This window comes from Lissotriton helveticus, chromosome 7, assembly GCF_964261635.1.
Source record: "Lissotriton helveticus chromosome 7, aLisHel1.1, whole genome shotgun sequence".
In the NCBI taxonomy this organism is placed as follows: domain Eukaryota; kingdom Metazoa; phylum Chordata; class Amphibia; order Caudata; family Salamandridae; genus Lissotriton; species Lissotriton helveticus.
In genome coordinates, this window is record NC_136068.1 from 1964102020 (window position 1) to 1964129659 (window position 27640).

Here is a 27640-nt window from a genome sequence, read left to right on the forward strand (position 1 = left end):
CTTTGAACTCTTGTACGGACACCCTGTCTGAGGTCCGCTCAGCCTGGTCAAAGAGGGCTGGGAAACTACCGTCCAAGGCGCACCACCGGATGTCTACCGATACCTCCTGACCCTCCGAAACCAGACTCGGAAGTTCCAGGCCCTTGCAGAGGCCAACCTGGAGGCCAGTCAGGAGGACATGAAACGCTGGTACGACCAGCACTCCTCCTCCATCGAGATCGAGCCGGGCCAGCGGGTCTGGGTCATGTCCCCGGTCGAACCCTGTGCCCTCCAGGACAAATGGTCGGGCCCTTCAAAGTGATCGAGCGCAAGAGCCCCGTCACTTACCTCGTGGATATGGAGTCTCCCCGGAACCCCCTCCGGGTTCTGCACGCCAACCGGCTCAAACCTCATTTTGCCCGCACCGAACTAAGCCTGCTACTCGCTACCGACGATGGGACCGAAGACGACTCCGAGCCCTTGCCCGACCTCCTAAAGTGCACTGAGAAGGACGGCTCCGTCGAAGGGATCTCTCTCTCCCCCGACCTGACCCCCGCACAGCGCCGAGACTGTCAAGAACTGTTGGGACAATTCACAGATCTGTTCTCCCTCACACCCGGGGTTACCCAATGGTGTGTCCACGATGTCGACACCGGGGACAGTCAGCAAGTACGACACCGGGCCTACCGGGTCCCCGACCGAGTTCGGGCCTGCATCCAGACGGAAGTCACCAAGATGCTGGCCCTGGGGGTAGTCGAACCCTCCGACAGTCCCTGGGCCAGCCCCGTGGTCCTGGTCCCCAAGGCCGCCGCACCTGGCACCCCGCCAGAACTCCGGTTTTGCGTTGACTACCGGGGGCTGAATGCTGTTACGAGAACCGACGCACATCCCATCCCCCGGGCCGATGAACTGATCGACCGCCTGGGGGCCGCCAAGTACCTCAGTACCTTCGACCTCACCGCCGGGTATTGGCAGATCGGCCTCACCCCTGGCGCCCAGGAGCGCTCCGCCTTCTCCACACCCGACGGCCACTTCCAGTTCAAGGTGATGCCCTTTGGCATGAAAAACGCCCCGGCCACCTTCCAGAGACTAGTAAACAAGGTACTGGCGGGGCTGGAAGAGTTCAGTGCCGCCTACCTAGACGACATTGCGGTCTACAGCCTCCACTGGGCTGAGCACCTGAAACACCTCTGTGAAGTCCTGACAGCCCTCCGCCGGGCTGGGCTAACTGTGAAGGCCAGCAAGTGCCAGATAGGCCAAGGGTCCGTGACCTATCTGGGACACCAAGTGGGGAGCGGCCAAGTGGCTCCCCTCCAACCCAAGATCGAATCCATCCTAGCCTGGGAACCCCCGGTCAACCAAACCGCCGTCCGAGCCTTCCTGGGGCTCACGGGGTACTATCGGCGTTTTATCAAGAACTATGGGAGCATTGTGGGCCCCCTCACGGAACTGACCTCGAAGAACCGGCCCCAAAAAGTGCAGTGGACACCCACGTGTCAGGTGGCCTTCGAGACCTTGAAAGCAGCCATGTGTACCGCCCCTGTGCTCCAGGCCCCCGACTACAGCCGAGAGTTTGTGGTCCAGACCGATGCCTCGGAACACGGCATCGAGGCGGTCCTATCGCAAATGGACTCCGCGGGAACTGACCATCCTGTGGCCTTCATCAGCCAGCGGCTGCTGGCCCGAGAGCAGCGATGGAGCACCATCGAGAGAGAAGCCTTCTCTGTCGTGTGGGCCCTCAAGAAACTCAGGCCCTACCTCTTCGGCACCCACTTCCGGGTGCAGACTGACCACCGGCCCCTAAGGTGGCTGATGCACATGCGTGGCGAAAATCCCAAACTGCTGCGATGGTCCATCTCCCTCCAAGGCATGGATTTCACTGTGGAGCATCGCCCTGGCAGTGACCACGCCAACTCTGACGGCCTGTCCCGGTTTTTCCGCCTCGACGAAGAGAGCCCCCAAGAAGATGGGTGACTCTCCCCGCCTTCAGCTGGAGGGGACGTGATTTCTCAGATTTCTTTGTGTTTCATTTAGGTCCTGTTAAACTGCCAAACGGTCTTTGATATCAAAGGGTTTTTCTTCCACCACTAAAGTGTGATGATCAAGGTCCTGGACTAGCATTCTAGTACCAAAAAGTATTTCATATGGAGTGATTCCACCCAGAGAATGTCTTGGCAGATTGTTTAAACTACGTTGGACACTTATTAGATGTTTGACCCACCCGATACCCGAGCCTAGTACCCTAGCTCTTATAGATTGCTTTATTTCACGTTTTTTTCTTTCCACTACCGCATTTCCCTCAGGATGGAATGGACTTGAGTACCGCAATGCAACGCCCAAACTGGCCTTGGCCTCCTTGTAAGCTCGAGAATGCTAAACGCAGGACTCTGGTCAGAATGTAGCATGCCGTTTGCTTATGTGCCAATAAAGACTCGCAAATCTTTTATAACATTTCGGGCATCAGCCGAGCGCTTAGGCCACATCCAAATTAATCTTGACCATGAATCCACTGTGACCATGATATATTTATAGTTACCATCCCTTTGTAAGGGATCACAGTGGTCCAGGTAAATGCACGGTCATGGTTTGTCTGAAATGAGAAGGGTCGTCTGCGCAGGACGTTTTACTGTCGAAACTTTCATTTTCTGGCAGATTTCACATTCCAAAACATAGTTTCGGATCTGTTTCCTCATGCGTGGCCACCAGTATCTCTGCTTTAATAATGACACTGTGGTGGAAACACCTGTGTGTGCAGAGGCAAGTCCTTCATGTGCTGCTAAAATTAGTCCTAATCTATGTTCCATGTTTGGAATTACCCTATTCACCACTCCAGGGATTCGAGCAAAAGGAACATTATTTACATCAGTTATATATGAATACTTGAGTGGAAAGCCTTTTGGAAGTGTTTTACCACTGTCTTTTACTGAGGCAGTGATAATTTGCATTATTTTGCTTTCTATTTTTGTTTTTGAACAAGTGATTGCAGCTATAGAAGCCGTTTGCACAGCTGCCTTCGCGGCTTCATCAGCCAATGAATTCCCTGGATCTCCCTGGGATGATTCGGATGACAAGATTGCATACGTTGTCGCGTGTTTGTAACTGTGTTTTTGCTAACATGTCTGTTTGCACTCAACGCAAAATTTCTGTGTGATTTTGAGTCGAATTTGTTTGTTTGAAATCGGGTTTGATTAGTTTGTGGAGAGGTTTAACCCTTTCTGCTTAGTTTATAATGTAAGTTCTTCCGAAATTTAGGAAACTTAAGCGGCGATAATTCTATCGCCCTATTAGCAAGCTGTCGCTAACAGCAGTTAGCGACAGGTTTTAGGCAATAGCGGCCGGTTTGGGGCCCACTTTGCATGTCAGCGATATTTATCGCTAATGACATGCAAAGTGGGTGTACCTAACCTGTTAGCGACTGAAAGCAGTCGCTAACATCGCTATCGCCTATTAGTAAGGCAGGCGTAGCGATGGAAATATTTGCGCTTAGCGAGAATATCTCCAAAAACTAACGCATGCTCAGACCAGTTCTTAGCCATAATATCCAATGGGAGTTGGATATTATGGCTAAGCCCCCATTGGCAATAATGCGTGAATATCGCTGGATTACCAGCGATATTCACGCATTTCGCCGCTAACGCCTGAAATGTTATCGCAATTGAGATAAACGTTGCTAATAGCAAGTTATCTCTGCGATAAAATCAGGCGAAGCACGGCGGTAGAAAAAATGTCGCTGAGCCCATTTAGCGATAAATATCGCTAGTTGTTGGTAATATGCCGCCTAGAATCGACTACGTTTTTCAGCGTTTTTGGAGGTTGGAGCAGCGCTCATTTTTCTAAAAAGTTTGCTGCCAGGCTTTTGCCTTCACTTGATAACTTGCATCCTAAGAATACGACGTTGAGGTGGGAAATTTGTGATTTCTTAAAATTGAATTTGTACCCTTCAGAAGCGAACCCAAGTATTATGATCTTCACTCTTTTCAAGTGCACATCCAAGTCATCGTCTGTTAGATAGATGTCATCGACATAAGATAATGCCTCATCATCATACGTTTGTAGTAACTCTGTTACTCTGGCTGAAAATAACCCTGGACTATTCTTGAATCCCTGGGGGAGACAGCAAAAGTGACACTGTGTCCCCATAATTGAGAAAGCGGTCAAATACCTGCTTTCTGGTGCAATGTTTTGACAGAAGCAACCATTAGAAATATCTAATGTAGTTTTATATTTTTTTGCGCAGGATGTTATTCATCAGTGCTGCACTGTGTGCATTTTGTACCACAAAAGTTTTGCAACAAGAGTTTAAATGTCTGTAGTCCAAAGCTAGACGATATGTATTGTCTGGTTTGGAGACAGGAAACAAAGGATTGTTCATGGACGAGGTGCATGTTTCAATCACCCCTTGGTATTCAAGTTGATCTAAGATCTCCCTGATCCGTTTTTTAGCTTCTTGCTTAACTGGATACTGCCTCTGAGCAGTAGGTTGATTTTTTAACTGGATTTTATGGTGAGGAGAGTCCTCATCCCATCCTACATGATTTTTATATAATGTTGGAGCCTGGGCTACTGCCCATTTTCTGGCATAGTTGTATTTTTTATGAATTGGAATATGATTTGAGAAGGCTGGTATAATGATGCCTTCGCCATGTGGGCATTACCTGACAAACTCTGGTGGCCAGTCGTCTTTTTCAGCTAGAAGAATATCTTATTCTTGGGAAACAAAGTTGTCATGTTTATGCGGTTGTCAGAAACTAATCCCTTCTTGTGAATTCGAGAAAGTTTCTAGTGACCTCTGACCTAGCTGGCACTCACTATTAAGTTTAATATATTTGATAGAGACCTAGTTGACCTCAGTCCTACGTCGAACCTATAGGATATATTATTCCAACTTTGCAGTACAAAATGCACACAGTGCAGCACTAATGAATAACATTGTGCGTAAAAAATATAAAACCACATTATGTTATGTTATGTTATATTAGTGGTGGTCTTATAAAGCGCTCGGCTACTCGGGCAGAGTGTCCCGGCGCTATACAGACCTGTAGAAGCTAGGCCAAAAGCAGGCGAACTACTGTCCAAACAACCAGGTCTTGAGCCCCTTCCTAAAGGAAAGCAAGTTGTCTAGTTTCCTGAGGGAAAGGGGCAATTTGTTCCATAGTTGAGGAGCCAGCAATCTGTATGAACGTTCTCCAATGCGCGCTCATTTGGTTGCAGGAACAATGGCCAGCGCTTGAGAGGCGGATCGTAAAGATCTAGAAGGAAAATAGAACCGCACTCTTCTCCTTAGATAGACAGCACCGGTGCCATGAAGAGATTTAAAAGCCGCGATGAGAGTCTTAAAATAGATGTTTTTTCGCACTGGCAGCCAGTGAAGTGAATTCAGAAGAGCAGAGGTGTGAAACCTTCGGCTAAGGCCGAAAATGCCCTTGCCGCCGAATTCTGAACAGATTGAAGACGGGTAAGGAGATATTCCGGGAGGCCTAGATAAAGTATGTTGGCGTAGTCCAGCCTAAAGCCGATCAAGGCCTGTACCATAATCCTCCTGTGGGCATGAGACAGAAAGGGAAGAAATTTCCTAAGAGTTCTTAGAAGGCCGAAGCATTGGCCAACTACACTAAGAATCGGACTTTAATTTAGATAATAGGTCCAGTGACGTTTGTGGGGAAATGGGAGGAAAAAGCGAGAGCGTATGGCTCTCAGGGAGAGAATGGAGCGCGGGGGGTTTGAACCAGAGTCGCTTATAGAGTAGTCAGCTGGCATGAAAGAAGCCTGAATACTTGTGATTTTATTGGTGAAAAAACTAGCCAGTTGTTTGATCGAAAGCTCTGTAGGAGGAAATTTGGAAATTAAGGAAGCGGGGGAGGTAAATTCCCTAACTATTGTAAAGATTTCTTTACTAATATAAGCTGAAGTTTCAATTCTTTTAGAGAAATTAGATTTTTTCTCTATCACTATATCCTTATGATGCCTTTTTATGAGTTCCTTATATATCTCTTTTGATGAGACATCATAGTTTTTGCGCCACGCTCTTACAGCTTTCTTGCAAAGCCTTCTGATCTCATGAAGCTCAGGGGTGAACCAAGGTGCAGAAGCACGCAAAATTCTTTTGGACCAGATAGAGAGGGTTGCTATCTCGTCAAGACGCTGCGTGAGCCATGACTGGAAGAGAACTAAGTCACTGGCCAGCTCACCTGTGAACTGGCACGGGTGCATAGCAAAAGATTGCTCCAGCATGTCAGCCGAGACATGATGATAAGAGCGCGTGGCCATAGGCAGCGAGCCAGAGTCAAAACTGGCCGCTTTAGAAATGTGCAAAATATCAAAATTCAATAAATGATGATCGGACCAAGTCAGAGGTAGAGGGGGGAAGAAATTATGGGAATTGATGAAAAACTTTGATCGAGGGTATGACCTTTATTATGAGTAGCTGAGGAGATATAAGGAGACAAATCAAATGGACTAGTCACGTCCTGCAGTTTCATGGTATCAGTTGCGTCTGCAACATCCAAATGGATGTTGAAATCCCCAGAAGCAGACAGTGCTTAAATTTCATGATTATTGGGAAATGGCAGTATGAAGTTCGTCGTGAAAGGAGCCAGCATGACCAGGTGGTCTATAAAGCAACAATCCGGCACACAAATGATGAGGAGAGAATGACAAACAAAATCCAAGTGACTCCACCCCAGGGATGTCCTCCGTAGTGACCACTGAACAGGAGTAGCGACTTGCCACCAAAATTGCAACTCCTCCCCCCTTACCCACCGCTCGGTCTTTCCTTACTATATAATCATTTTGAGGGGGAGCATTAGATATATCCGGGCTTGAAGAAGCACCGAGCCAGGTTTCCGTCAGAAAGAGGCACACAGGGTTAGACTCGGTTAATAGGTTAAAAAGATCGAGGGCATGTTTACCCAGGGACCGCGTGTAGAGTAGCATGCAGGAGTAGTTTTCTTGATGGTTTCCCCTGACCACCACTAAATCAGAGGGGTCTGAAGAGCACTCGGTGTCCTTACTGGATGTTATGTTGTGAAGTGTCCAGCCGCAACTCTCGCAGCGTGAAACGCCCTTGGGGTCAATAGGGAGCACAGGACAGCAGCATCCCATATCTCCCCGTAAACTTTTTTAAAAACTCGAATCATATCTATGCATGATACCAGGAGTGATGGCTAGGGACCCATCTGCCGGGCCGGCCCCTGGCGCCTCCGGGACACTGACGGTCGCAGACGGGCTTACCTTTGGCGCACCTTCGGCGCACATTAGGCACGCCCGCTGCACTCGTCCGTTGCACGTCCTCGGAGGCATTCAGATTAAATAGGGGAGAGGAGGTGAGTCAGAGGGCGCTAAAGACTAGCGTGCTGACCCTAGTTACACCCAAGAAGTGGAGAAGTGTGGCTCACTGGTTAGAGGAGGTAGACCCTGAAGCAGAGGTCAGACCCGGGACCAGGGTTCAATTCCCGACGCGGCAGGGTCTTGAGCCCAAATATCCACGGACTCGATAATTCTCGTTTCGGTACCTACTCGAATCACGGGTTCACACTCTGCAGCTCTGGGCATCAGCCTGCTTAATCTCCACTACGGCCCCCCCCCCCCCACGGCGGGATGCCTGGCTTTCATCTTGGGGATGCCCAGTACGGGTATCTCACAGGGAAAAAGCCAGGACGGGTTCCCAAGGCAAGCGCCGAGATGCCTACGGGTAATCGAGCGCTACATAAGAACGCATAATAATAATAATAATAATAATAACAAGATGGCGGTCGCACTGCAAGCAGTGTGTTAACCAGAGTGCAGTCAGGTAGGGCTACAAAACACTCACTTTAGTGTCAGCGCACCAAGTAATTCAGACTGTAGCCTTTTAGTTATACACTGTCCCACAAATTAAAATTTCAACAGTATTTTCCGCATCACACTGCTCGCAAGCGTTTTAAACAAATTGGCGCACGCTTTCCCGGCTGAGCCTCAGGAGCAGGTCTGAAAGCGGCGCTTAGAACCGGGTGTTTTATGGTCAGAGGGCGCTAAAGACTAGCATGCTGACCCTAGTTACACCCAAGATGGTGGCCGCGCTGCAAGCAGCGTGTTAACCAGAGTGCAGAGTCAGGTAGTGCTACAAAACACTCGCTTTAGTGTCAGCGCACCAAGTAATTCAGACAGTAGCCTTTCGGTTACACACTGTCCCACTAATTAAAATTTCAACAGTAGTTTCCACATCACACTGTCAAAGAACAAATTAAAAGCAATCACAGCTCGCAAGCGTTTTAAACAAATTGGCGCACGCGTTCCCGGCTGTGCCTCAGGAACAGGTCTACATTAGATATTTCTAACGGTTTCCTCTGTCAAAACATCGTACCAGAAAGCAGGTACTTGACCACTTTCTCAATTATGGGGACACAGCGTCACTTTTGTTGTCTCCCCCAGGGATTCAAGAATAGTCCACGTTTATTTTCAGCCAGAGTATCAGAGTTACTACAAACGTATGATGATGAGGCATTATCTTATGTCGATCACATCTATCTAACAGACGACGACTTGGACAGGCACTTGAACAGAGTGAACACCATTATACTTGGCTTCCCATCTGAAGGGTACAAATTACATTTTAAGAAATCAAGAATTGCCCACCCCAACTTCCTATTTCTAGGATACAAGCTTTCTAGTAAAGGAAAAATCATGGCAGCAAACTTTTTAGAGAAGTGTGCGCTGCTTCAATCTCCAAAAGCGCTGAAAAACTTACAGTTGATTCTAGGTTTCCTCAATTTCGGAAGAACTTACATGATAAATTACGCAGAAAGGGTTAAACCTCTCTACGAACTAATTAAACCTGATTTCAAAACCGCTAATTGGACTCAAAAACACACTGACATTTTGCGTTCAGTCCAAACGGACATGTTGGCAACAACACACTTACAAACAGGCGTAAACGTACGCAACCGTGTAATCGAATCATTCCAGGAAGATGCAGATTCACATACATAACCTTTAATGAAGAAGAAAAGGTACCAATAGCTTAAAAAACCTAATTGTACACACAAGCTGAAATGAAATTCACTTCTACCGAAAAAATTCTGACAGCGGTTCAAACTGCAGTAGCAAAAGAGAGCGCCCTCGCACAGGGAAAACGCATAATGGTCGTCACACATTTACCTGCCTTAGAGGCAGTGACAAAAGCATGCATTCCAAATGCTAAGGTTTTACATCCGAAATGGATACAATGGGTTAACTCTCTTGCTGCAACAGACGTTGAATACGTTTTTGACCCCTACTTGAAAACTCAAGAATTTCCATAATGCAAACAAGAATGTCTTCTGCCTAGGGGCGTGGCTTGGGCGCCGATGGCGATGGTCGCCTGAGAGCTCGGCTCCGGGACTGAGCCCGGGATTATCCTGTTAATCGGAGGCCGCGGGGCACCCTAGCCCCCGCAAATCGTTGTTCAGCCCAACTGGACCCTGCTGGGACGCCTGGCACAGCCTGGACGGGTGGTGATCCGCCCGAAACTTGAAGTTTGTGGTCCCGCGGAGAGCGACCCAATATGGCGCCCGGACCCCTTGGTCCCCTTAGACGGGACCATTAGCCTGAGAGGACGTCGCTGGTCATGACGTGCCCTCCGCTCTTGTGTTTTCCTGGAGAGTGAGGAGCTGGACTTTGCACTGCTGAGACTCTGATATTGGTAACTGCGCCCGGGCGGTCGGAGGCCCCTACCATAGTGGACCCCGGCACACGGACGCCTGGAGGGCCTGACGGGGGTGCCATCCCCCGACGCGGCGCTTGGCTGCATCCCCCGTTCGACCCGATCCCATGGGAAGCACAACCCCCTGGCGTCAAAAAGTCTCTGGTGGTGTAGGTGGCCCTCGTTCCAGATCCTCGTCAGCCGGACGGGCCTACCCGGCCTGGCGCCGAGTGTCTCCGCCTCCTCCTCGGCGCCCTCAGACGACACGGGGGTGGCGCGAGCCGAAACTGAGGAGACCCGCCTGGCCCTGGAGAGGAGGAACACCGGCCCTCACCCCGAGGGCCTGCATTCGGGGGAGTTATAGTCGGCGCCCGCACTGGGTGGCGCCCTCCTCTGAGTCCACACTGTGCACTTCCAGCGGCATGGGGAAGCCGAGAGGGGCCAAGGGGGCCACCCCGGCGGCCTCTGACTCGGAGACCACGGACAAGGAAGGCCATGGAAACCCGGGGAGTGCTGGTGGCGCGCCGCTGCAGCAACAGTTTGATCGCGTCCTGGAGGCGATTGCGACCACACGCTCGGCCCTCCAGCAGGACATTGCCCAGGTGGCGACGAGCCTGGGCCTCCTCAGGGCGGATCATGGCAAGCTGTCGGACAGGGTCAAAGAAGTGGAGGGCTCGGTGAAGACCTTGGAGCCGGCGCAGCGCACCTTGGCCGCGGCAATGAAAGATGCCCTGACCCGGATTTCTGCCCTGGAGCAGCGAGCGGAGGATGCGGAAGGCCGTAACAGGCGCAAGAACATCCGTGTGGTGGGCCTGCCGGAGAAGATCGAGGATGGCGACATGGTGGCCTACTTGGAGGCCTGGCTCCGAGACACGGTGGCCCCGGAGGGCCTATCCTCTTTCTACACCCTTGAGCGAGCTCATAGAGTCCCAGCGAGGCCACCGCAACAAGGCCGTGCGCCGCGCCCGGTGGTGGCGCGCCTCCTCCATTTTCGCGACAGGGACCTCATTCTCAATGCCGCTAGACATAATGGCCCCTTCAAGGTGGAGAACAGCCAGGTGAACATCTTCCCGGACTACACTTATGAAACCCAACGCAGGCGGTTTTTATTCTTGGCGGTCAAGCGCGAGCTTCGGAGCGAGGGCATCCAATACTCGCTCTTATTTCCTGCACGGCTCCGCGTCATTGTCGATGACAAGTCTCAATTTTTTGATACCCCGGAAGATGCCTGTAATTGGCTTGAACTTTATAGAGCTGGGAAAGACGGCTTTGCCTCCGCATCTCAGCCAACGGCGGAGCCAGGACGGCGACGGCGATCCACGAGGGTGCGGGGTTGACGGGGCCGGTCGGGCGGCCCTTCTACTGCGGAGACATCGACGGAGCGGAAGGGGGTACTGGAGGTGCTGTCTGCGTTGTCTGGTTCACGAGATGATACTATCGCGGAAGAGGAGAACCCTGGTGGCGAGGGGGCATCGACGGACTCGGAGGACTCGGTGGCAGATAGCACCGGCACACCGGAGGTCACGCCAAAATCGGCTGAGGACCTTCTTGATGGACAAGGTTGACGGGGTGAGCTGCATCCTTTTGGGTGGGGGCCCGTAGCGGGGGTGGCGGGAGCCGATGGTTCAGCATGATCCTCGAAGAAGCGGGGGGTGGGGTGCCTTGCCTTTGCCCCGAGGGTTTCCGTTGCTGTTTGGGGCTTGCATTAGTCCTGGTAGCCAGGGCATCGAGGGCCCACTGCCACCACCCAGCCCGCACCCGGCCCTTAAGGCCTTCCTACGGTGGCGACCGTAGGATTAGTTTGGGACGAAGGGTTTTCTGAGGGCTTGGTTTGGATGGGAACTAGATGGAATTATTTGGGTCCTGTTCTGGGGAGGGTGGGCAGGGGTTTGGTTAATGTAAGAGTTGTTGAGTTCTGGTTGGGGGAAATGACCGCCATCAGTGCTGGGGGGATTGTTGTATGCTTTTTGTTGAGACCCAGATGGGGAGACTTTGCACGAACAGTATGGGACAATGGCTGACGTTGCTAATGTGAAGTGTATTACTTGGAACGTGCGGGGGCTTCATACCATGCCTAGGCGGCACAAAGTCCACGCTTATTTAGTGCGTAGGGGAATACAAATGGCGCTGCTGCAGGAGACCCATTTGACCAAGGCGGAAGGGGCGGCGCTACAGCGCAGATGGAGGGGGCAGGTCTTTCATACGTCGTACTCAGCGTATGCCAGGGGGGCGCTAATCTGGATTAGGGCTGGAGTTCCCTTCCAGGTCACAAACTCAGTGGTAGATCCAGAGGGGCGCTACGTGGCCATCTCGGGTACTCTGGGGCGGAGGGCCCTGAACGTTTGCTGTGTTTACGCACCTAACATGGACCAGATTGCCTTCCTTTCTAGGTTATCGGGCTCGCTGGCCCACTTTTTCACGGGGCCCCTCCTGCTCGGTGGGGACTTCAATTCGGTAGTGGATGTGGAGACCGATCGTTCACACCCGCCCCTTCCTGATTCTCCGGTCCGCCGTGTGGCCAAGGGCCGTAGGGACTGGCAGACACGGTGGGGTCTGACGGATATTTGGAGAGCGCAACACCCTGAGGCTAGAGATTACTCCTACTTTTCGGGTCTTCACGAGTTGCACGTTCGGCTGGACGGGTTTCTTGGCTCGACTGAACTGGTTTCAGCGGCCGTCCGTTCCGAATACTTGACTAGGACCGTTTCGGACCATAATCCCCTCCTGCTGGCCCTTCGCTGGTTTCCAGGGGCGCCGGCGGTGCCCACCTGGAAGTTACGCCCTGAGATCCTCGAGGACACTGTATTCAGAGCGGACTTAGGTGATAAGATCGAGGAGTATTTCGCGTCCAATGGGGGCTCTGCGAGCTCGAGGGCACTGGAATGGGACGCTTTTAAGGTGGTGGTAAGGGGTTATTGCATCTCCAAGAAGGTAGGGGTGAGGCGGGTTATCCTTGAGGACTTGGACGTGGCTGATCGGAGGCTCCGTGAGTTGGAACTCCGCCGCCCCGGGCACCCTGAACTCCAGGGACGCACGGCGGAGGCAAGGGAGACGGTGGCGGCTGAGGTTGAGCGGCTGCGCTGCTTCGACTACAAGGCCTATGCGGTTCGGTCCCTTGCAGAAGGGGATAGGTCGAGCGCATTGCTGGCATGGCTGGCTAACCCTACGCGCCAGACCTCACTGACGACGTCCATGCGCATGGCGAATGGGACCATGGTGCACACTCAACCGGAGATTTTAGGCTGCTACCGGCACTACTATGACCAGTTGTATCGCAGTCGTGCTGCCAAAGACCCTGACCTTCTCGAGGACTATCTGAGGCCCCTGGAGCTCCCAGTAGTGGAGCCCGACGTGGCGAAAGCCCTGGGGTCCGATATTGAACTAGGGGAGGTCCGCAGCGCCATTAAGAAGATGGCGCGGAATAAGACCCCGGGCCTGGATGGTCTTCCTGTGGAATTTTACGCGGCCTATGCCGACCTTTTGGCTCCAAGACTGGTGACTGTTTATAGAGAGGCGAAGAGGCTTGGCCGACTGCCTGGCTCGATGCGCGAGGCCCTGGTGGTTCCCCTCCTCAAGCCGGGGCGGGACTCGACCGATCCGGCGTCCTACCGTCCTTTATCGATGTTGACGGTCGATTATAAGATTCTGAGCAGCATCTTGGCCTCGAGGCTGCTGGGCCATATGACCTCCCTGGTGCATGAGGACCAGGCTGGGTTCATCCCCAAGCGCAACACAACAATGAACATCCGTAGGTTGTTCCGCTTGCTGGGGGACCCGCTGGTGGATGCCCCGTGCCCGGTGGTCCTATCGGTGGACTTAGAGAAGGCGTTTGATAGCCTGGAATGGGACTACCTACACGCTGTGTTGCGGCGATTCGGTCTCGGCGAGGGCTTCATCAGGTGGACCGCGGTCTTATATACCTCCGCATCGGCCAGGGTTCGGGCGGGTCCGTTAATCTCCTCGGAGTACCCAGTAGAAAGGGGTACGAGACAGGGCTGTTCGTTATCCCCACTTCTCTTCGCACTAGCGGTGGAGCCCCTCGCATTGCTACTCCGTTCGGGGGCGCATTACAGTGGGTTCTGGACACATTCGGGCCCGCACCACGTTTCGTTATATGCCGACGACCTGTTGCTCTTCCTTGAGGACCCAGTCGAGGCCTTACATGGAGCTGAGACGGCGCTCACGGCGTTTGGGGTGGTCTCGGGCCTACGAGTGAATTGGGCCAAGACATGCCTTTTCCCGGTTCGCAGAGGCACCCCTAGTCCGGTCCTCAATAGAGAGCTTAGATGGGAACCTGACTGCTTCAGGTACCTGGGAGTGTACATCTATCATGATCCATCTGACCTCCTAGACGGAAACATTACCAGATGCAGTCGAGCTTTACGGGGGAATATGGACTTCTGGGCTACGCTACCGCTCTCGTTGGCGGGGTGGGTCGCTCTCCTCAAAATGGTGGCTCTTCCTCGGCTGCTGTACTATTTCCGGGCGCTACCGGTTTGGATCCCGCCAGCCGCCTTTAGGCTCCTCCGGTCGATGATAGTCGGCTTCCTCTGGGGCTCGGGCCGCCGTAGAGTGGCCCTTAAGACCCTGATGAGGCCGAAAGCCGAGGGGGGACTCGCGGTGCCGGATCTTGAGAAATACTATCTGGCGGCGCAGCTCCAGACCCTCACCCAGGAGATTGCCAGGGAATTCCGTGGCCCGGAGGACAGGAGGGGTATAGGGATAGCCAGGCATGTCCTATCCTTCATAGCTCTACGCCAACGCTTGACCTTGCAGGATCTGACGTTGGAGGAAAAGACCCTTCGCCTATGTTGGAACCGGGCTCACGCCCGGGGACAATTGCGGATACCGTATGCGCCTGAAATACCGTTGGGGATGTTGACGGCCTTGCCCCATGGCGGCGATTGGTCGCGTTTGGCGGACTGGGAAGGCGCGGGGTTGCAGTTGGTGGGGGATCTTTATGAGGCTGGGGTACTTTTGCCCTTTCAGGAGCTCATTGACCGCTTCGGGATTCCCCACGGTGACTTCCTGTTGCACTCGGCCCTGGTCCGTGCGATCCAGGCACATTGGAAAGGCGGACGGGAGGAACCTCCTACGTCTCCGGTGTGCCAATACGTCATGATGTCTGCGGGCACGGTGAAGGCGGTCACCTGCCTCTACGGTAGGTTGATCAATGAAGGGCTGACCCCCCTTACGACCCTGAAGGCCCGGTGGGAGGCAGACATAGGCAAGGAAATCCCGGAAGCGACCTGGTCTCAGCTCGTACGACGGGCCTGGAAGGGGACGCGCCACGCCCGTTTTCAGTTGGTCCACTATTACATACTCCATCGGGCATATCTGACCCCGGCGAAAATCCAACAGTACTTCGCCACGGGCTCAGCAACCTGCCCCAGATGCCCGGCGCCGGAGGCGGACCTCCTACATATGTTGTGGGCCTGCCCGGGTTTGTCCTCCTACTGGGTGGAAGTGGAGAGGACCCTGACGGAGGTGACGGGGAGACCACTATCGGTCGATGCGGCGGTGGGTCTCTTGCATTGGTTTCCACATACCCCCAAAAACAAAATTTCCAGTAAATTTATTGATTTAGGGCTTTTATTGGCCAAACGAGAGGTGACCAGGAACTGGAAGGCGCGTGCTGGTCCGACTGGGAGCAGGTGGCATAGCGAACTCTTGAAGTGGGCGGCGGGAGAAAGCACGTTGAGATACCAACTGGCTGGGAGACAGCGTAACGAAAAAGCACAGGAGGCAGCGCTAGAATGGGAGACGCTAGTGCAGGCCCTCAGAGACTATTGCGCCCCTGGCGACTCTGATGGTGAGATTGCAGCGCGCCCTGAGTCCCGATAGGCGATTGCGTTTTCTGTTTCTGATACGCTCATCTTGGGTCTCTCAAGAATCCCTTTGCGGCTGCTACCATACACTGATGGCGGGGGTGGGTTGGGGAGGGAATTTTTCCCTTTTTTGTACTGTAGTGTTTTATGGATGGGACTTTCTTTTGGATTTTGGGGCTTGTTTAGAAAAGCAGATGACGGACAGTGGATCATCCGGACCAGCCTTGCTCTCCTGCTGAGCTCCCGCTGGATTTTATCGCCCAGCCTTTGGACTGTGGGCTGAATGATTATGTATGAAAATGTGCTGCGGGGGGTGGGCGGGATGCGGTTAGTTGATTTCAGTGGAATTTTGGTGATGGTCATATATGTAACAGTTTGCTGATTCCTGCAATAAAAATATATTTCAAAAAAAAAAAAAAAAAAAGAATGTCTTCTGCCTACTGAGATTCTGCCTCTAGAACAGTATGTATAATTTATACAGATGGATCAGCACAGCCCGCAATTGGGGGTAAACAAGCTTATAGTGATGCATGCGCAATTGTTAAAGGTCACTGGCGCAATGGTAAATTTCTACCTATGGTCACAAAATTGCAATCTCTAGGAGATTGTACAGCTCAGCGAGCTGAACTACAGGCATTCAAGATGGCGCTTGAAAATACTGATCACGAATTCCCCACACTTAGAATGTGCGATTCCTATTATTGCATGCAATCCAATCTTACAATGAATACTTGCAGAATTGGATTCAAAATGGTGTCAAAGATGCAAAAGGTGGCACAATCAAGCATAAATTGCTTTGGGAACAAGTAGTTCAATTACAGAAAGAACTACAAAAGATTCACATGATCCATACACTGAGTCATCAACGTGATGACGTTCACGTTGCAGGGAATTCATTGGCGGATGAAGCCGCAAAGGCAGCTGTCCAAACAGCTTCCGTAGCTGCAATCACTCGTTCAAAAATGAAAATAGACAGCGAAATAATGCAGGCTGTCACCGCTTCAAGCAAAGACAGTTGTAAAACATTACCAAAAGACTTTCCACTCAAGTACTCATATGTAACTGATGCAAATAATGTTCTGTTTACTCGAATCCCTGGAGTGAGGGATAGAGTAATTCCAAACATGGAACATAGATTAAGACTAATTTTAGCAGCACATGAAGGGCTTGCCTCTGCACGCGCATGTGTTTCCGCCACAGTGTCGTTATTAAAACAAAGATGCTGGTGGCCGCGCATGAGGAAACAGACCCGAAACTATGGTTTGGAATATGAAATCTGCCAAAAGATGAAAGTCTTGACAGTGAAACGTCCTGCGCAGACGCCCCTTTTAATTTCAGATAAACCATTAGCGTGCGTTTACCTGGACCACTGTGGTCCCCTACAGAGGGATGGTAACTATAAATATATTATGGTCGCAGTGGATTCATGCTCAAGATTCATTTGGAAGTGGCCTCAGCGCTCGGCGGACGCCCGAACTGCTATAAAAGATTTGCGAGTCTTTATCGGCACATATGCAGTAGGCACGCTACATTCTGACCAGGGTCCTGCGTTTAGCTCCAAAACTTACAAGGAGGCCATGGCCAATATGGGCGTTGCATTGCGGTATTTTAGTCCATTCCATCCTGAGAGAAATTAAGTAGTGGAAAGAAAAAACGGGACATAAAGCAATCTATAACAGCTAGGGAATTAGGCTCGGGTGACGGGTTGGTCAAACATCTAATAAGTGTCCAACATAGTCTTAACAATCTGCCAAGAAGTTGGGTGGAATCACTCCATATGAAATCCTTTTTGGTACTATAATGATTGTCGAAGACCTTGATCGTCACACTTCAATGGTAGAACAAAAACCCTTTGATATCAAAGACCGTTTGAAGAAAAACCACCTGTCCCAGCTAGGCTTTCCTGGATTTCAAAGATTGGGGATCTAGTCAGAGAAAAGATCTGGCCTTCTTACAGACAACCAGTACCTGTCTGTAGCAGTCCACGGATCAAGAACAGTGTTACTGTCGTCCCTTGCTAGAAGAAAGGAGAAAAGGTTTGTGTCTATTGACCTGGTAAAACCACAACATCTGGCCGATCATAAGTAGTAGGCCAGTGGACTGCAAAGATGTAGCAGATGACCAAATCTGGCTACTATCCAAGAGGTTCAAACTGAGAGACTCATCACCTTTGAAGAATCCGCAGTGCGAAAAGAAGGACGATGCAACAAAGCCATGGAAATTGTACCTCTTGAGACCCAAATAACAGTTTGTCAAGAAACACCTGTCTACAATGATATAGCATCAGACTATACTAACATGACAAGTGATGGAGTAGCGCCTGCGATTCCATCTAATCCTGATGCAATACCAACAATTGACAGAACTGCCTCTGGGCTATTTCATTAACTTTGATACGTTTTCCGAGGATCCCAGTGAGCCTGAAACTATGCCAGCTAAAAAACTTTTAAAGAACAAGCAACATAACTTTTTCATCAACTGGTAAAGACTTATCTGGTTTCACCATGGGTTGAACTTTGGATTGTGCTAGGCGTACCTTTCCTACTACTTTGGCTAATTCTTGTGCTAACTCTGGGAATGCTGATAAATGGGAGATATAGTAAAATAGACACAGCAAGTAAGAACATCAACTTGCTCCTGAAGCCACACAAATCATCTCATTGTGAACAAAGAGACTTGTCATCAGTGAACATCACAGCTGGTGGTATAGCTTGGGACAGAACTGATTGCGGCAACTTTGGTCCTGCAGAGCTGTTGAAGATTCTACATCAATTCAAGGTTTCCTTGAGTGACTTTGTTTCACCCAGCACATTGTCTGATGATTGGGACTTTGAAACTGTTAATAATATGATGTCAAACTTAGAAATGTCAACAACATTTACAAAACATGAATACTAATAAGTTTCATCAGATTATGAACAAATGTATTGTTATAATCACTATGGTCATCATTATTTGCACAAGTCTGCAAACCCTAGAATTATTTATACTTTCAATCAATGGGAACACTGTCTGACGCCACCAAAAGGTAGCTCAAAAACATCCTATGAAAAATGTCCATACTTCTCAGTTTTTAATGTCTCAAATCCAGAAATATTTTACTTTAGAAATATTGATAAGACAGGAATGAAAAGTATGTTAAGTAATACTAAGCAAATTTATTCTGTGGCCTTTTATGCTCAGCTGTCCACATTAGGTTTTGACTTTTGGAAAGACAACATTGAGACAAAAACTGTCTGGGGCACAAAAGACTGGCAGGTGCAGGGATTAGAAGCATTATTAAGAGCCTGCATCATCGCTGAACAAATAATGTTTTTGGACGACACTGTGCAACAGACATCCTGTCTTGGCCTAGCGAAGATAAAAGATTTAAACAAACCGTCCATACCTACACCTACACCTGATAGCAAAAACACTGCAAAGGGGGTGATCAACGTAAAAACAATTTTATTTAAAAACAGAACTGATCCTGATTGGAAAAATGGTTAATCTGGCCCACAGACACAAACAACTGTCAAGAAAGATTCCTGAACAAGACACAAGGGTTCACATTCACTAGGCCAGATCCAAGATATGTCCGGAGACAACATCCAGGAATAGTAACATCATACAGTGTAGAAAAACTGAGCCTTGATTGGCTACAAAAATCCACACTAACAAAGGTAAAACAACACTTATCTTTACTTAGAAATGGCGTTGATCTGAGGAACTTCTTACAAGGACCTCCTAAACTGCATCATAAAAGTTTTATATACGCTAGTATATATGCAATTTATAATGAAGCTTGGAAAGCGACACAAGCAGAGACTGCAAAACGAATACGAGCAATTGATCGTATTAATTTAGAGAAATCTCTCTCTGTAGTTGACAATGGGTTAAGGACTCATCCAGATTTTATTCTTTGGACAGCATAGTATCCTCTGCCATAGACATAATGGAACAGGACTTGCTCATGATACAGCATGGACAGTCACAATTATGTTCTATAATGCTATTAGGCTGCATGTTACAAAATCTTCGTTGTGGATATGTGCCATGGTGTCTAATCAATACCACGTCATTGTTTTCAGTATTTAACCTTTTTTCAGATAAACAAATCACAAAGAGGAGCAGACTATACGGTGCTGAACATTGAAAAACTGGAAAGATTACCATTAACTGTTTCTGAAAAACCAGCAACAGAATGGATAATACATGGGACAATCACTCTGCCTGTGACAATTTTCCAAATTCAATATTGTTTGAAACATATACCAGCAGGCGTATATGAAAGGTTGGGTAAAGAATACATCAAGTCAATCTGGGATTTACAATACACACACAGATGTTGGAGTGGGGGAAAAGAAGTATTTCTTAGTGGTACAAACTGTAAAAGCGCACTAAGCGGTACACTTTTATGCCAGGGTATTAACTTACACAGAGCCTGTGACGGTTCTTCAACCAACTTATCCTGCCACCTGCAAGGTTCTCCAGCTGCAGTGATAGATCCAATATTTAGGTGGCTTTCTAATGGGAACTACATTAGGTTGAATGAACACAGCTGCTGTGGCATGTTGCCAGGAATAGCCTATCTCGTAACTGTGTCAGCCAGGGTCACTTGTTGTATGCAAGTATTGTTTCCTAAAACTAAGACAGACGGGAGTCGCCATTATGGCCTTCACTGAACATCTCTTCTATACAAATTGATACTTTAAGCAGAATGAAAGCCATTCTTTTACAAAAAACGGTGCCACTGACCTCGTCCACAGAGTTGTATGAACTGCAAGTTGCAAGAACTTCTGCAGAGATACTTGCCCTTTTATCAACAAACTGCCCTGTACATTTCGTATAAATGTTAGGTTGTATATTAAACATGTCTGATACGAGTGGTATTGTACATGTATTTAAGACAGTTTTTTCGGGACTGTTAGCACCTTTTGAAGCAGTCCTCGGCATATTTCCAAACTTCGTGCACTCGGTGTTTGGCGGACTGCCTCTCATTTTGGGACTCGTATCAGGGATATTATTTTTGCTGCTTCCGCTCCGATATGGCAAGCCAACTCACCAACGACGCCCAGATCACTGTGGAGAACACTCTTCTGGCGATGAGGTGTTATGAGCGCATAATCCAAATTTTGGGCTTGGCTCGTTTAAGAGATCTGAATACCACATGGTTTCTATCATTCAGACCAATCTGGCAAGATTGCATCTTACCTGTTCTACGATGCCTGCTATGCGGAGAAGAATGCATGCAAGGCATCTGTCTGACACTCCCATCAGTCATGCCAACGGAAGTTGATTCTTTGCTTGGACCAGTAATGGCGCATGCACTGTGTTGTCACCAGTGGCTACCAATCCTGATGACGGCATTCATTGAGGTCTCACAGACGCAAACTAATGACGGTGAGATACGTGGATCTACAGGCACACAGGTACCATATACGATGAACATTGCTAATGCGACTGACGCTGACGGCGATGTTTCTCATCTATGTACGATTGATCTGCTTAACGAGGTAGTCCAACTTTCACCTACAGTAGTATACAAATTCTTTTCGAGCTTAGAAGATTTGATGTTTTCTCCAAACAATGACACTGACTTTTGAAATTGGTCTATTTTTTTTTACGTATTGACTTTTTTCCAAAATTGAAAACTTTTTTGGCACAAAGTAATCTGCTTAAAGTAGAACTATTCATAGAGAACAAGAATTCTTTGAATACTTCCAGGAGACAGTATTTGACCTTGTCCACAACTGAAACAATTTATATATATTGTCATGGAATGGTCTCGACTTTTTTTCTGTATTAAGAGCCATTTCATGACTCATTCGGATAGCATTTCCAATGGCATACAATATGCTTTGAATTAATCTATTACATTTAAAATGCGTACAGCACAAATGCTTGTTTTTTCGTGTAGAACCATTTCAGATGCATTTTATGTATTTTGGGTGGAGTTTTTACACATCATGCTTTAGATATGTTTTGAATGCTTAGAATTTAGTAATGTCGAACATAATATAGTGGAGTGGGTGTTGTATGGCGTTTTAGGACCCAAGTGAAATTTCCTGATTCATGCCCTTATATAGGTACAATTCACATTGCCCTAATATAAGCATAGAAATTATACCCATATTTAGACATAGCCCATGCAGTCCAAATACAGGCATTGCTACTTCCACCCATTCCGAAAAGCCAAAACGATTTCTTGGAAAATAGGCTTAAGAAGTCATGGACCCCCCCATCCTTGAATGTCCAAGAACTCATGGAGTTTTTAAAGAACTGCCATTCCCTTGGGGTTCTTTTCTGACGATACCATGCCCGACTTTACGTAAAACTATGCACCTTCAAGGTATAAATATGCCTTCACTTGCTCTAGCAAAACACACAGTGGTTTGGAGAAGTTCGACTATCTCCTTGCCTGACGCAGCTCGCTACAGCAAGTGCCGAAGGAAGCTGACCCTCCAGCTGACGTACTGATTGAGAAGCTATGCTTTCTCTCGCTGAGAATCCAGCTCCGGTGTTTCCAAGCTCCCCTTGCGGGGTGTTGGGAATTGAGTCCTGCGAGAGAGATACCCGACCTCCTTCATTCTAAAATCAATGTACGGAGATGATTAGACCCTAAGAGAAATCTTGGATAGATTCTTGGCAAATAATACTAAACCTATACTACACCACACTTACTTCTTCCCTCATACTAGACTTTCGTTAGGTACACCGGGGTAGGCGTATTTTAGAAACACCAGTTGAGTACTTTTTAGCCATTGTTATTTATGTATTTATGTACAAGCGCTCTGAGACCGAACGGTGACATATGCGCTATACAAAAATGAATACATACATACATACATACATGTATTCTTATGGCTTAGAAACCATACAATGCTCTTACAGTATTATTTTTTAATACTCTTCTCTCTGTACGCATTATACTTTGCAGCCTGTATTACGATTATAGCAGTTCATTTGTTCTGTATGAGAAAGAAGACTGTTCATTAAATCCTTTTATTGAAAACCCCCGTCTCTCTATTTCTCTACACCTCTGGTGAAACGAAGCATGCATGATTGACTGAGTGAAATACCTATCTATTGTTTCCACGACTCTAGAGATACATTTCTTATTCTTGGGAAACAAAGTTGTCATGTTTATACGGTTGTCAGAAACTAATCCCTTCTTGTGAATTCGAGAAAGATTCTAGTGACCTCTGAGCTAGCTGGCACTCACTATTAAGTTTAAAATATTCGATAGAGACCTATTCAACCTCAGTCCTACGTCAAACCTATAGGATATATTATTCCAATGCACAGAGCCTATTGGGAATATAGGAACTACACTACACCATGACAGTATATTTAGGTTAGCTTGATGTATAACTGTTGCACTCCAGCTATAGCCACACATCCTTAATTTCATGCCGCTCTATTTCCCTTTCGCTAGATTTTCCATTCATTTTGCTGGAGTGCAACCTTTTTATCTTGCTGTCCAGGTGGGAACCCAGCAAAGCCCCTACCCAAGAGATACATTTTTTCAGCGCGTCAAAGCACTCACCTTCCGGAGTTCATAGGTAGTGACTATGATTGAAATTAGAGTCATAACAATGATGATACCAGAAACTTCATAGTTCTCAAAGGACAGCCAAAGACCCATAGCAACAGCTTGGAACAAATAAAAGGGATTTAGAATCTGTGTAGAACAAAGAGAAAACAGATAAAAGTAGCTTCCACAGATTATTAAGATTATTGACATTAATCAATGAAACAAATATTTTCACGGTCAGTATGTTTTGACAGAACTAGTGCAAGCTGCAATAGAGCAGTGGGTCTGTGGCGTGAAGATCTCCCTGAGGGTGCTAAACTGGAGACTGGGCATAATAACATAATATCCCTGGGTATAATTATAATTAATTTAAATCGGGGAGTACGGTTTTTAGGGATAGTAAATTATTTCCTACATCATTTTTGATCAATTACCAGCAAAAGGACAATAGAAATGCATAACTGCAGCCAAAGGTTTGGAATTATCCAATGGATGCAGGCTACAGCTTTGATTAAAAATGTTTGAAACTCTTTACAGTGAATTAACCACTCACACCTGAAAGAGCTGTCATTGTAATAACCTGATTAATAAACGATTAACCTATTAAAAGCCATTATCAGCCAGTTGACTGTGTTATTTATTTGGGTTTTTATTAAAACACAGTAAGAGTCCAGGAACCTTTCCTACCTCTTTGAAGAGCAGTTTCCACACTGGGACTACCTCTACTTCAATAGCATTGGGTCCCACTATCAATTTCCTGCAAAGAACAATTCCTTGGTTAGTAATAAACACTGAAAACATACTACATGTGTAAATCATTGCATTCTGAGGTTCCAGCACCTTGAGCACAAGTGAATAGACGCTACACGCCTCGGATCCCGTGACCTTCTCAGGATTGCGAGACGTTGACTCCGCCGGGCTGTAAACAGATTCTTATACTACTTCAAGATACCTGGTCACCGATGAAGGGAACATTTACCTTCAAGGATGCAAACTGGGGTTCAACAGAAGTAGCAGCTGATCGCATCTGCCCCACATGTCCCAGTGCATGCTACATCAGTACATGTCCCAGTGAATGCTGCATCATCAGAGCTGTGATGTTTCCAAGGTCCATGAATGAGCAGCTTCTCCAGTCCAGGTCTGTTCATTGCTCTCTTGCAGTCCTCTATATATGATGCTATAAACAGGACAAGTGCTTCAGTGCACACAAGAGCCTGACTTGATGAGATCCTCAGTCATGGACAAAGGAATCTTGACAGCCCTGCATCTGTCACCTCTGACCTATGTGTGGAATTAAAGGGGCAAGCAGAGGATCACTGGAGGGGGCTGGGAAGGTCTCTGGTGTGTGAGGAGTGTGCACACTGACTGCCTGTAGCACTGTAGTCACTTCAGAGATGGAGCCATTTGTCCCTTGACACTGATGCTGGCTCATGGAAGGCACAGCAGAGGTCTCTGTAACATCTCACTGATACTTTGCTGCTTGACGCAATAACTCCCAAAGCCTAACATGGCGACTTACCATGAATGTGGGGGCCATCTTTGAACAGCAAGGCTGTGCTGTGGAAGCGCAGGATCAACTCAAACTACGAGAATATGAGCTGCAGCTGTTTTCGGTACTGGTGTTTTTAGTGCAGTTGATGCAGCTGGCACTAAAATATTGGTCTAAGTGTAGGATTTGGCTTTTTGCATAATTTTGTGACAGCAAATTGCATACATTTCACAGACCTCTACTTACAGAATGTGCAGTTTGGAAACCAAAAACAAGGACTTAGAGCAAGCAAAGGACGACACAAGGAGAAGATGGACGGAGCGCTGAAACTTTTCACACTCACCCCCAGTCACAGACCTGGGTTGAAGACTGATTAGCATATAGCTGTGTCTGAACTGGGGTGGTGGAGTGAGCTAAAGAACGATGATGATTCAACCCAGATATGTTGACTGTGGCTGGTGGTGAGTGTTTGTGTGTCTGAAAGTGAGTGAGTGTCTGAAAAGTCTCAGCGCTCCGTCCATCATTTCCTTGCGTTTGCTTTGTTCTCCCTAAGTTGGCAGGGTATGCCCAGACGTGAGTCCCTTGCTCACTTTGCCACTGGATTCAAGCTATCCTGGCTGATGAGGCCTGTTAGCCCGAAACCGGTCCTCGGAAGCTTGTTTCCGGTCCAGGGAAGACATGGCTTGGCAGTTCGGGCTGGACTGTTCCCATGAGGCACAGGGTCAGACTGATTTGCATATGGCCATGTCTGAACTGGGGTGGCAGAGTGGGCTAAAGAACGGTGATGGATTCAACCCAGATCTTTTGACTGGGTGTGAGTGTTTGATTGGTTCATATGCTCCGTCCATCACCACCCCCTTTTGTACCGCTTTTGGCCGCCATAAGTGTGGCAGGGTATGCCCAGAAGTGCGTCCCTTGCTCACTTTGCTACTGGATTCAAGCAAGCCTGGCTGATGAGGGCTGTTAGCCCGAAACCGGTGTTAGGATGCTTGTTTCCGGTCCAGGGAAGGCATGGCTTGGCAGCTCGGGCTGGACTGTTCCCATGAGGCACAGGGTCAGACTGATTTGCATATGGCCATGTCTGAATTGGGTTGGCAGAGTGGGATAAAGAACGGTGATGGATTAAACCCAGATCTGTTGACTGGGTGTGAGTGTTTGATTGGTTCAGATGCACTGTCCATCACCACCCCCTTTTGTACCACTTTGTTTGCCATAAGTGTGGCAGGGTATGCCCAGAAGTGGGTCCCTTGCTCACTTTGCCACTGGATTCAAGCAAGCCCGGCTGATGAGGGCTGTTAGCCCGAAACCGGTCCTAGGATGCTTGTTTCCGGTCCAGGGAAGACATGGCTTGGCAGCTCGGGCTGGACTGTTCCCATGAGGCACAGGGTCAGACTGATTTGCATATGGCCATGTCTGAACTAGGGTGGCAGAGTGGGCTAAAGAATAGTGATGGATTAAACCCAGATCTGTGACTGGGTGTGAGTCTCTGAAAAGTTTCAGCACTCCGTCCATCATCTCTTTGTTTTCAGTTTTGCAAGCATGCATGTTGAACAATGTGAAACAATTTGAATCCCCCCAAAAATATTTTAAGTGCAGTAGAAGACCTCAGATAATTAGCCCCATAAACCTTCAAAGAGCTCTTGTTAAATCCTCATTTCTTCTCAGTGCCTGTAAGTACTACATGGAGTGCATTTAACACCAGTAAAGTGTAATGTGCTGCTCATTTTGAGCACTGGCTCAGGGTCTTTCTACCTGATTTCTTGTTCTTCGCTTGTGAATCCGGATCCGAGCTGTGTGTGTATGTCGGTGCAGGAGTACCTGTCCTCCAGAGCCCTGAAATGAGAACACAAGACACTGTTTTGCATATTTTATAATTGACAAATATCTGATACATTTACATTCATCCAAGAGGCCTTCTTATTCCTTTACTTCAGATGGATTGCTACTCATTGATCTAAGCTGATTAAGATAGCTCAGTGTGTTAAGGAGCCTGCTGCACACACCTTTGAGCAACTACAGGAAACATTCTCCAAACTGACTCAGTCTTTCATCCATCAGAGAAGGCTAAAATGTGGTCTATTGAATCAGTAACTAGGAAGGGGTGTGAAAGGCTTACAAATGCATGCTTCAATATTGGTAAAGTTTGTAATCTTGGAGAGAAAGACTGCCAGGACCCAAGATAGCTGCTGCTAACACAGCTTTTGCGACTGGGTCCATTAATATATCACTATCCTTGTAACCTTCACCATGAGTGAACTTATAGCCCCGACTGAGCAACAGAGGGCACAGAAGGTGAGCTGTCCAAGCAGCCTGCAGGTCCTACTGCCACAGCTGGAGCTGGAGGAAGATGGAGCCCCTTCTAGTGCTATGATGGAGTGTCACAACCTGGGGGGGGGGGGTGGGGGGGTCAAAGATGAGAGGTCCAGTGGCAACAGAACAGCCCATGACTGCACAGTGGCACAAGCAGTACAGGCTGGTGTATTCTAGGGCGTCCTTAAGAGAGGAGGTGAGGGACAGTCAGTGGTGGCGCCCTAGCCAATGGGGCCTAGCTGGGATCATTAATTGTATGCCTGCAACATTTATATAAAGGAGACCCTACCAGTGCCCAAAAAAAAAACACAAAAGTACCCGAGCACTACATGGTGAGGCCGCACAGGCTGCAGGTAGCGCAGCGCCCCATTGGTAACGCCTGAGCCACCTTGGCATATAGACTGTACAATAGTGTGACATGCAGCCAGTGGCGCGTCACGAAGAGTCTCGGGTGCAAACCACTGATGAGCTAATGACCCCTGAGAACCCCTTTATCATTGAAAATCATGCTGAGAGCCTGGGGGAGAGGGGAGTTCTAAAAAAAACTTTTTTCTCAGAACTGGTTGTTCAGAGGAACCCAGCCTGCTTTAAAAAACATTTTTAGTTTTGGAATTCAGTCATAGGAATGGTGGTGTGCTGTCACTTGCAGGCCACCATCGCTGTTAGTACAGTCAATTACAGAGGGTCTCAAATGGCACCTGCTTAATAAATATTAATAAGGTAGGTCATTCTTCAAAGGATGTAAAGAAGATCGACTGCTGAGGTAAGTACATTTTTCTTTGTTATGTTTATTTTTTTAATTATTTCTTTATATCATGTCTTGTCTCTTCGACATACTTGGTCTTGTGCCATGAATTGGC

General features: G+C 48.3%; 1 protein-coding gene across 1 annotated transcript in view; it reads right to left on the reverse strand.

Annotated features, from left to right (window-relative positions):
- The window catches only part of LOC144770986 (putative cation-transporting ATPase 13A4), a 722230-nt gene that overhangs the window by 368415 nt on the left and 326175 nt on the right, over nucleotides 1-27640 (reverse strand). The window contains exons 5-7 of the mRNA XM_078655855.1: nucleotides 26223-26303; nucleotides 23669-23738; nucleotides 22994-23128 (exon numbers count right to left, since the gene is read on the reverse strand). Coding sequence (XP_078511981.1) covers nucleotides 22994-23128; nucleotides 23669-23738; nucleotides 26223-26303 — 286 coding nt within the window. The remainder of the gene's footprint in view (nucleotides 1-22993; nucleotides 23129-23668; nucleotides 23739-26222; nucleotides 26304-27640) is intronic.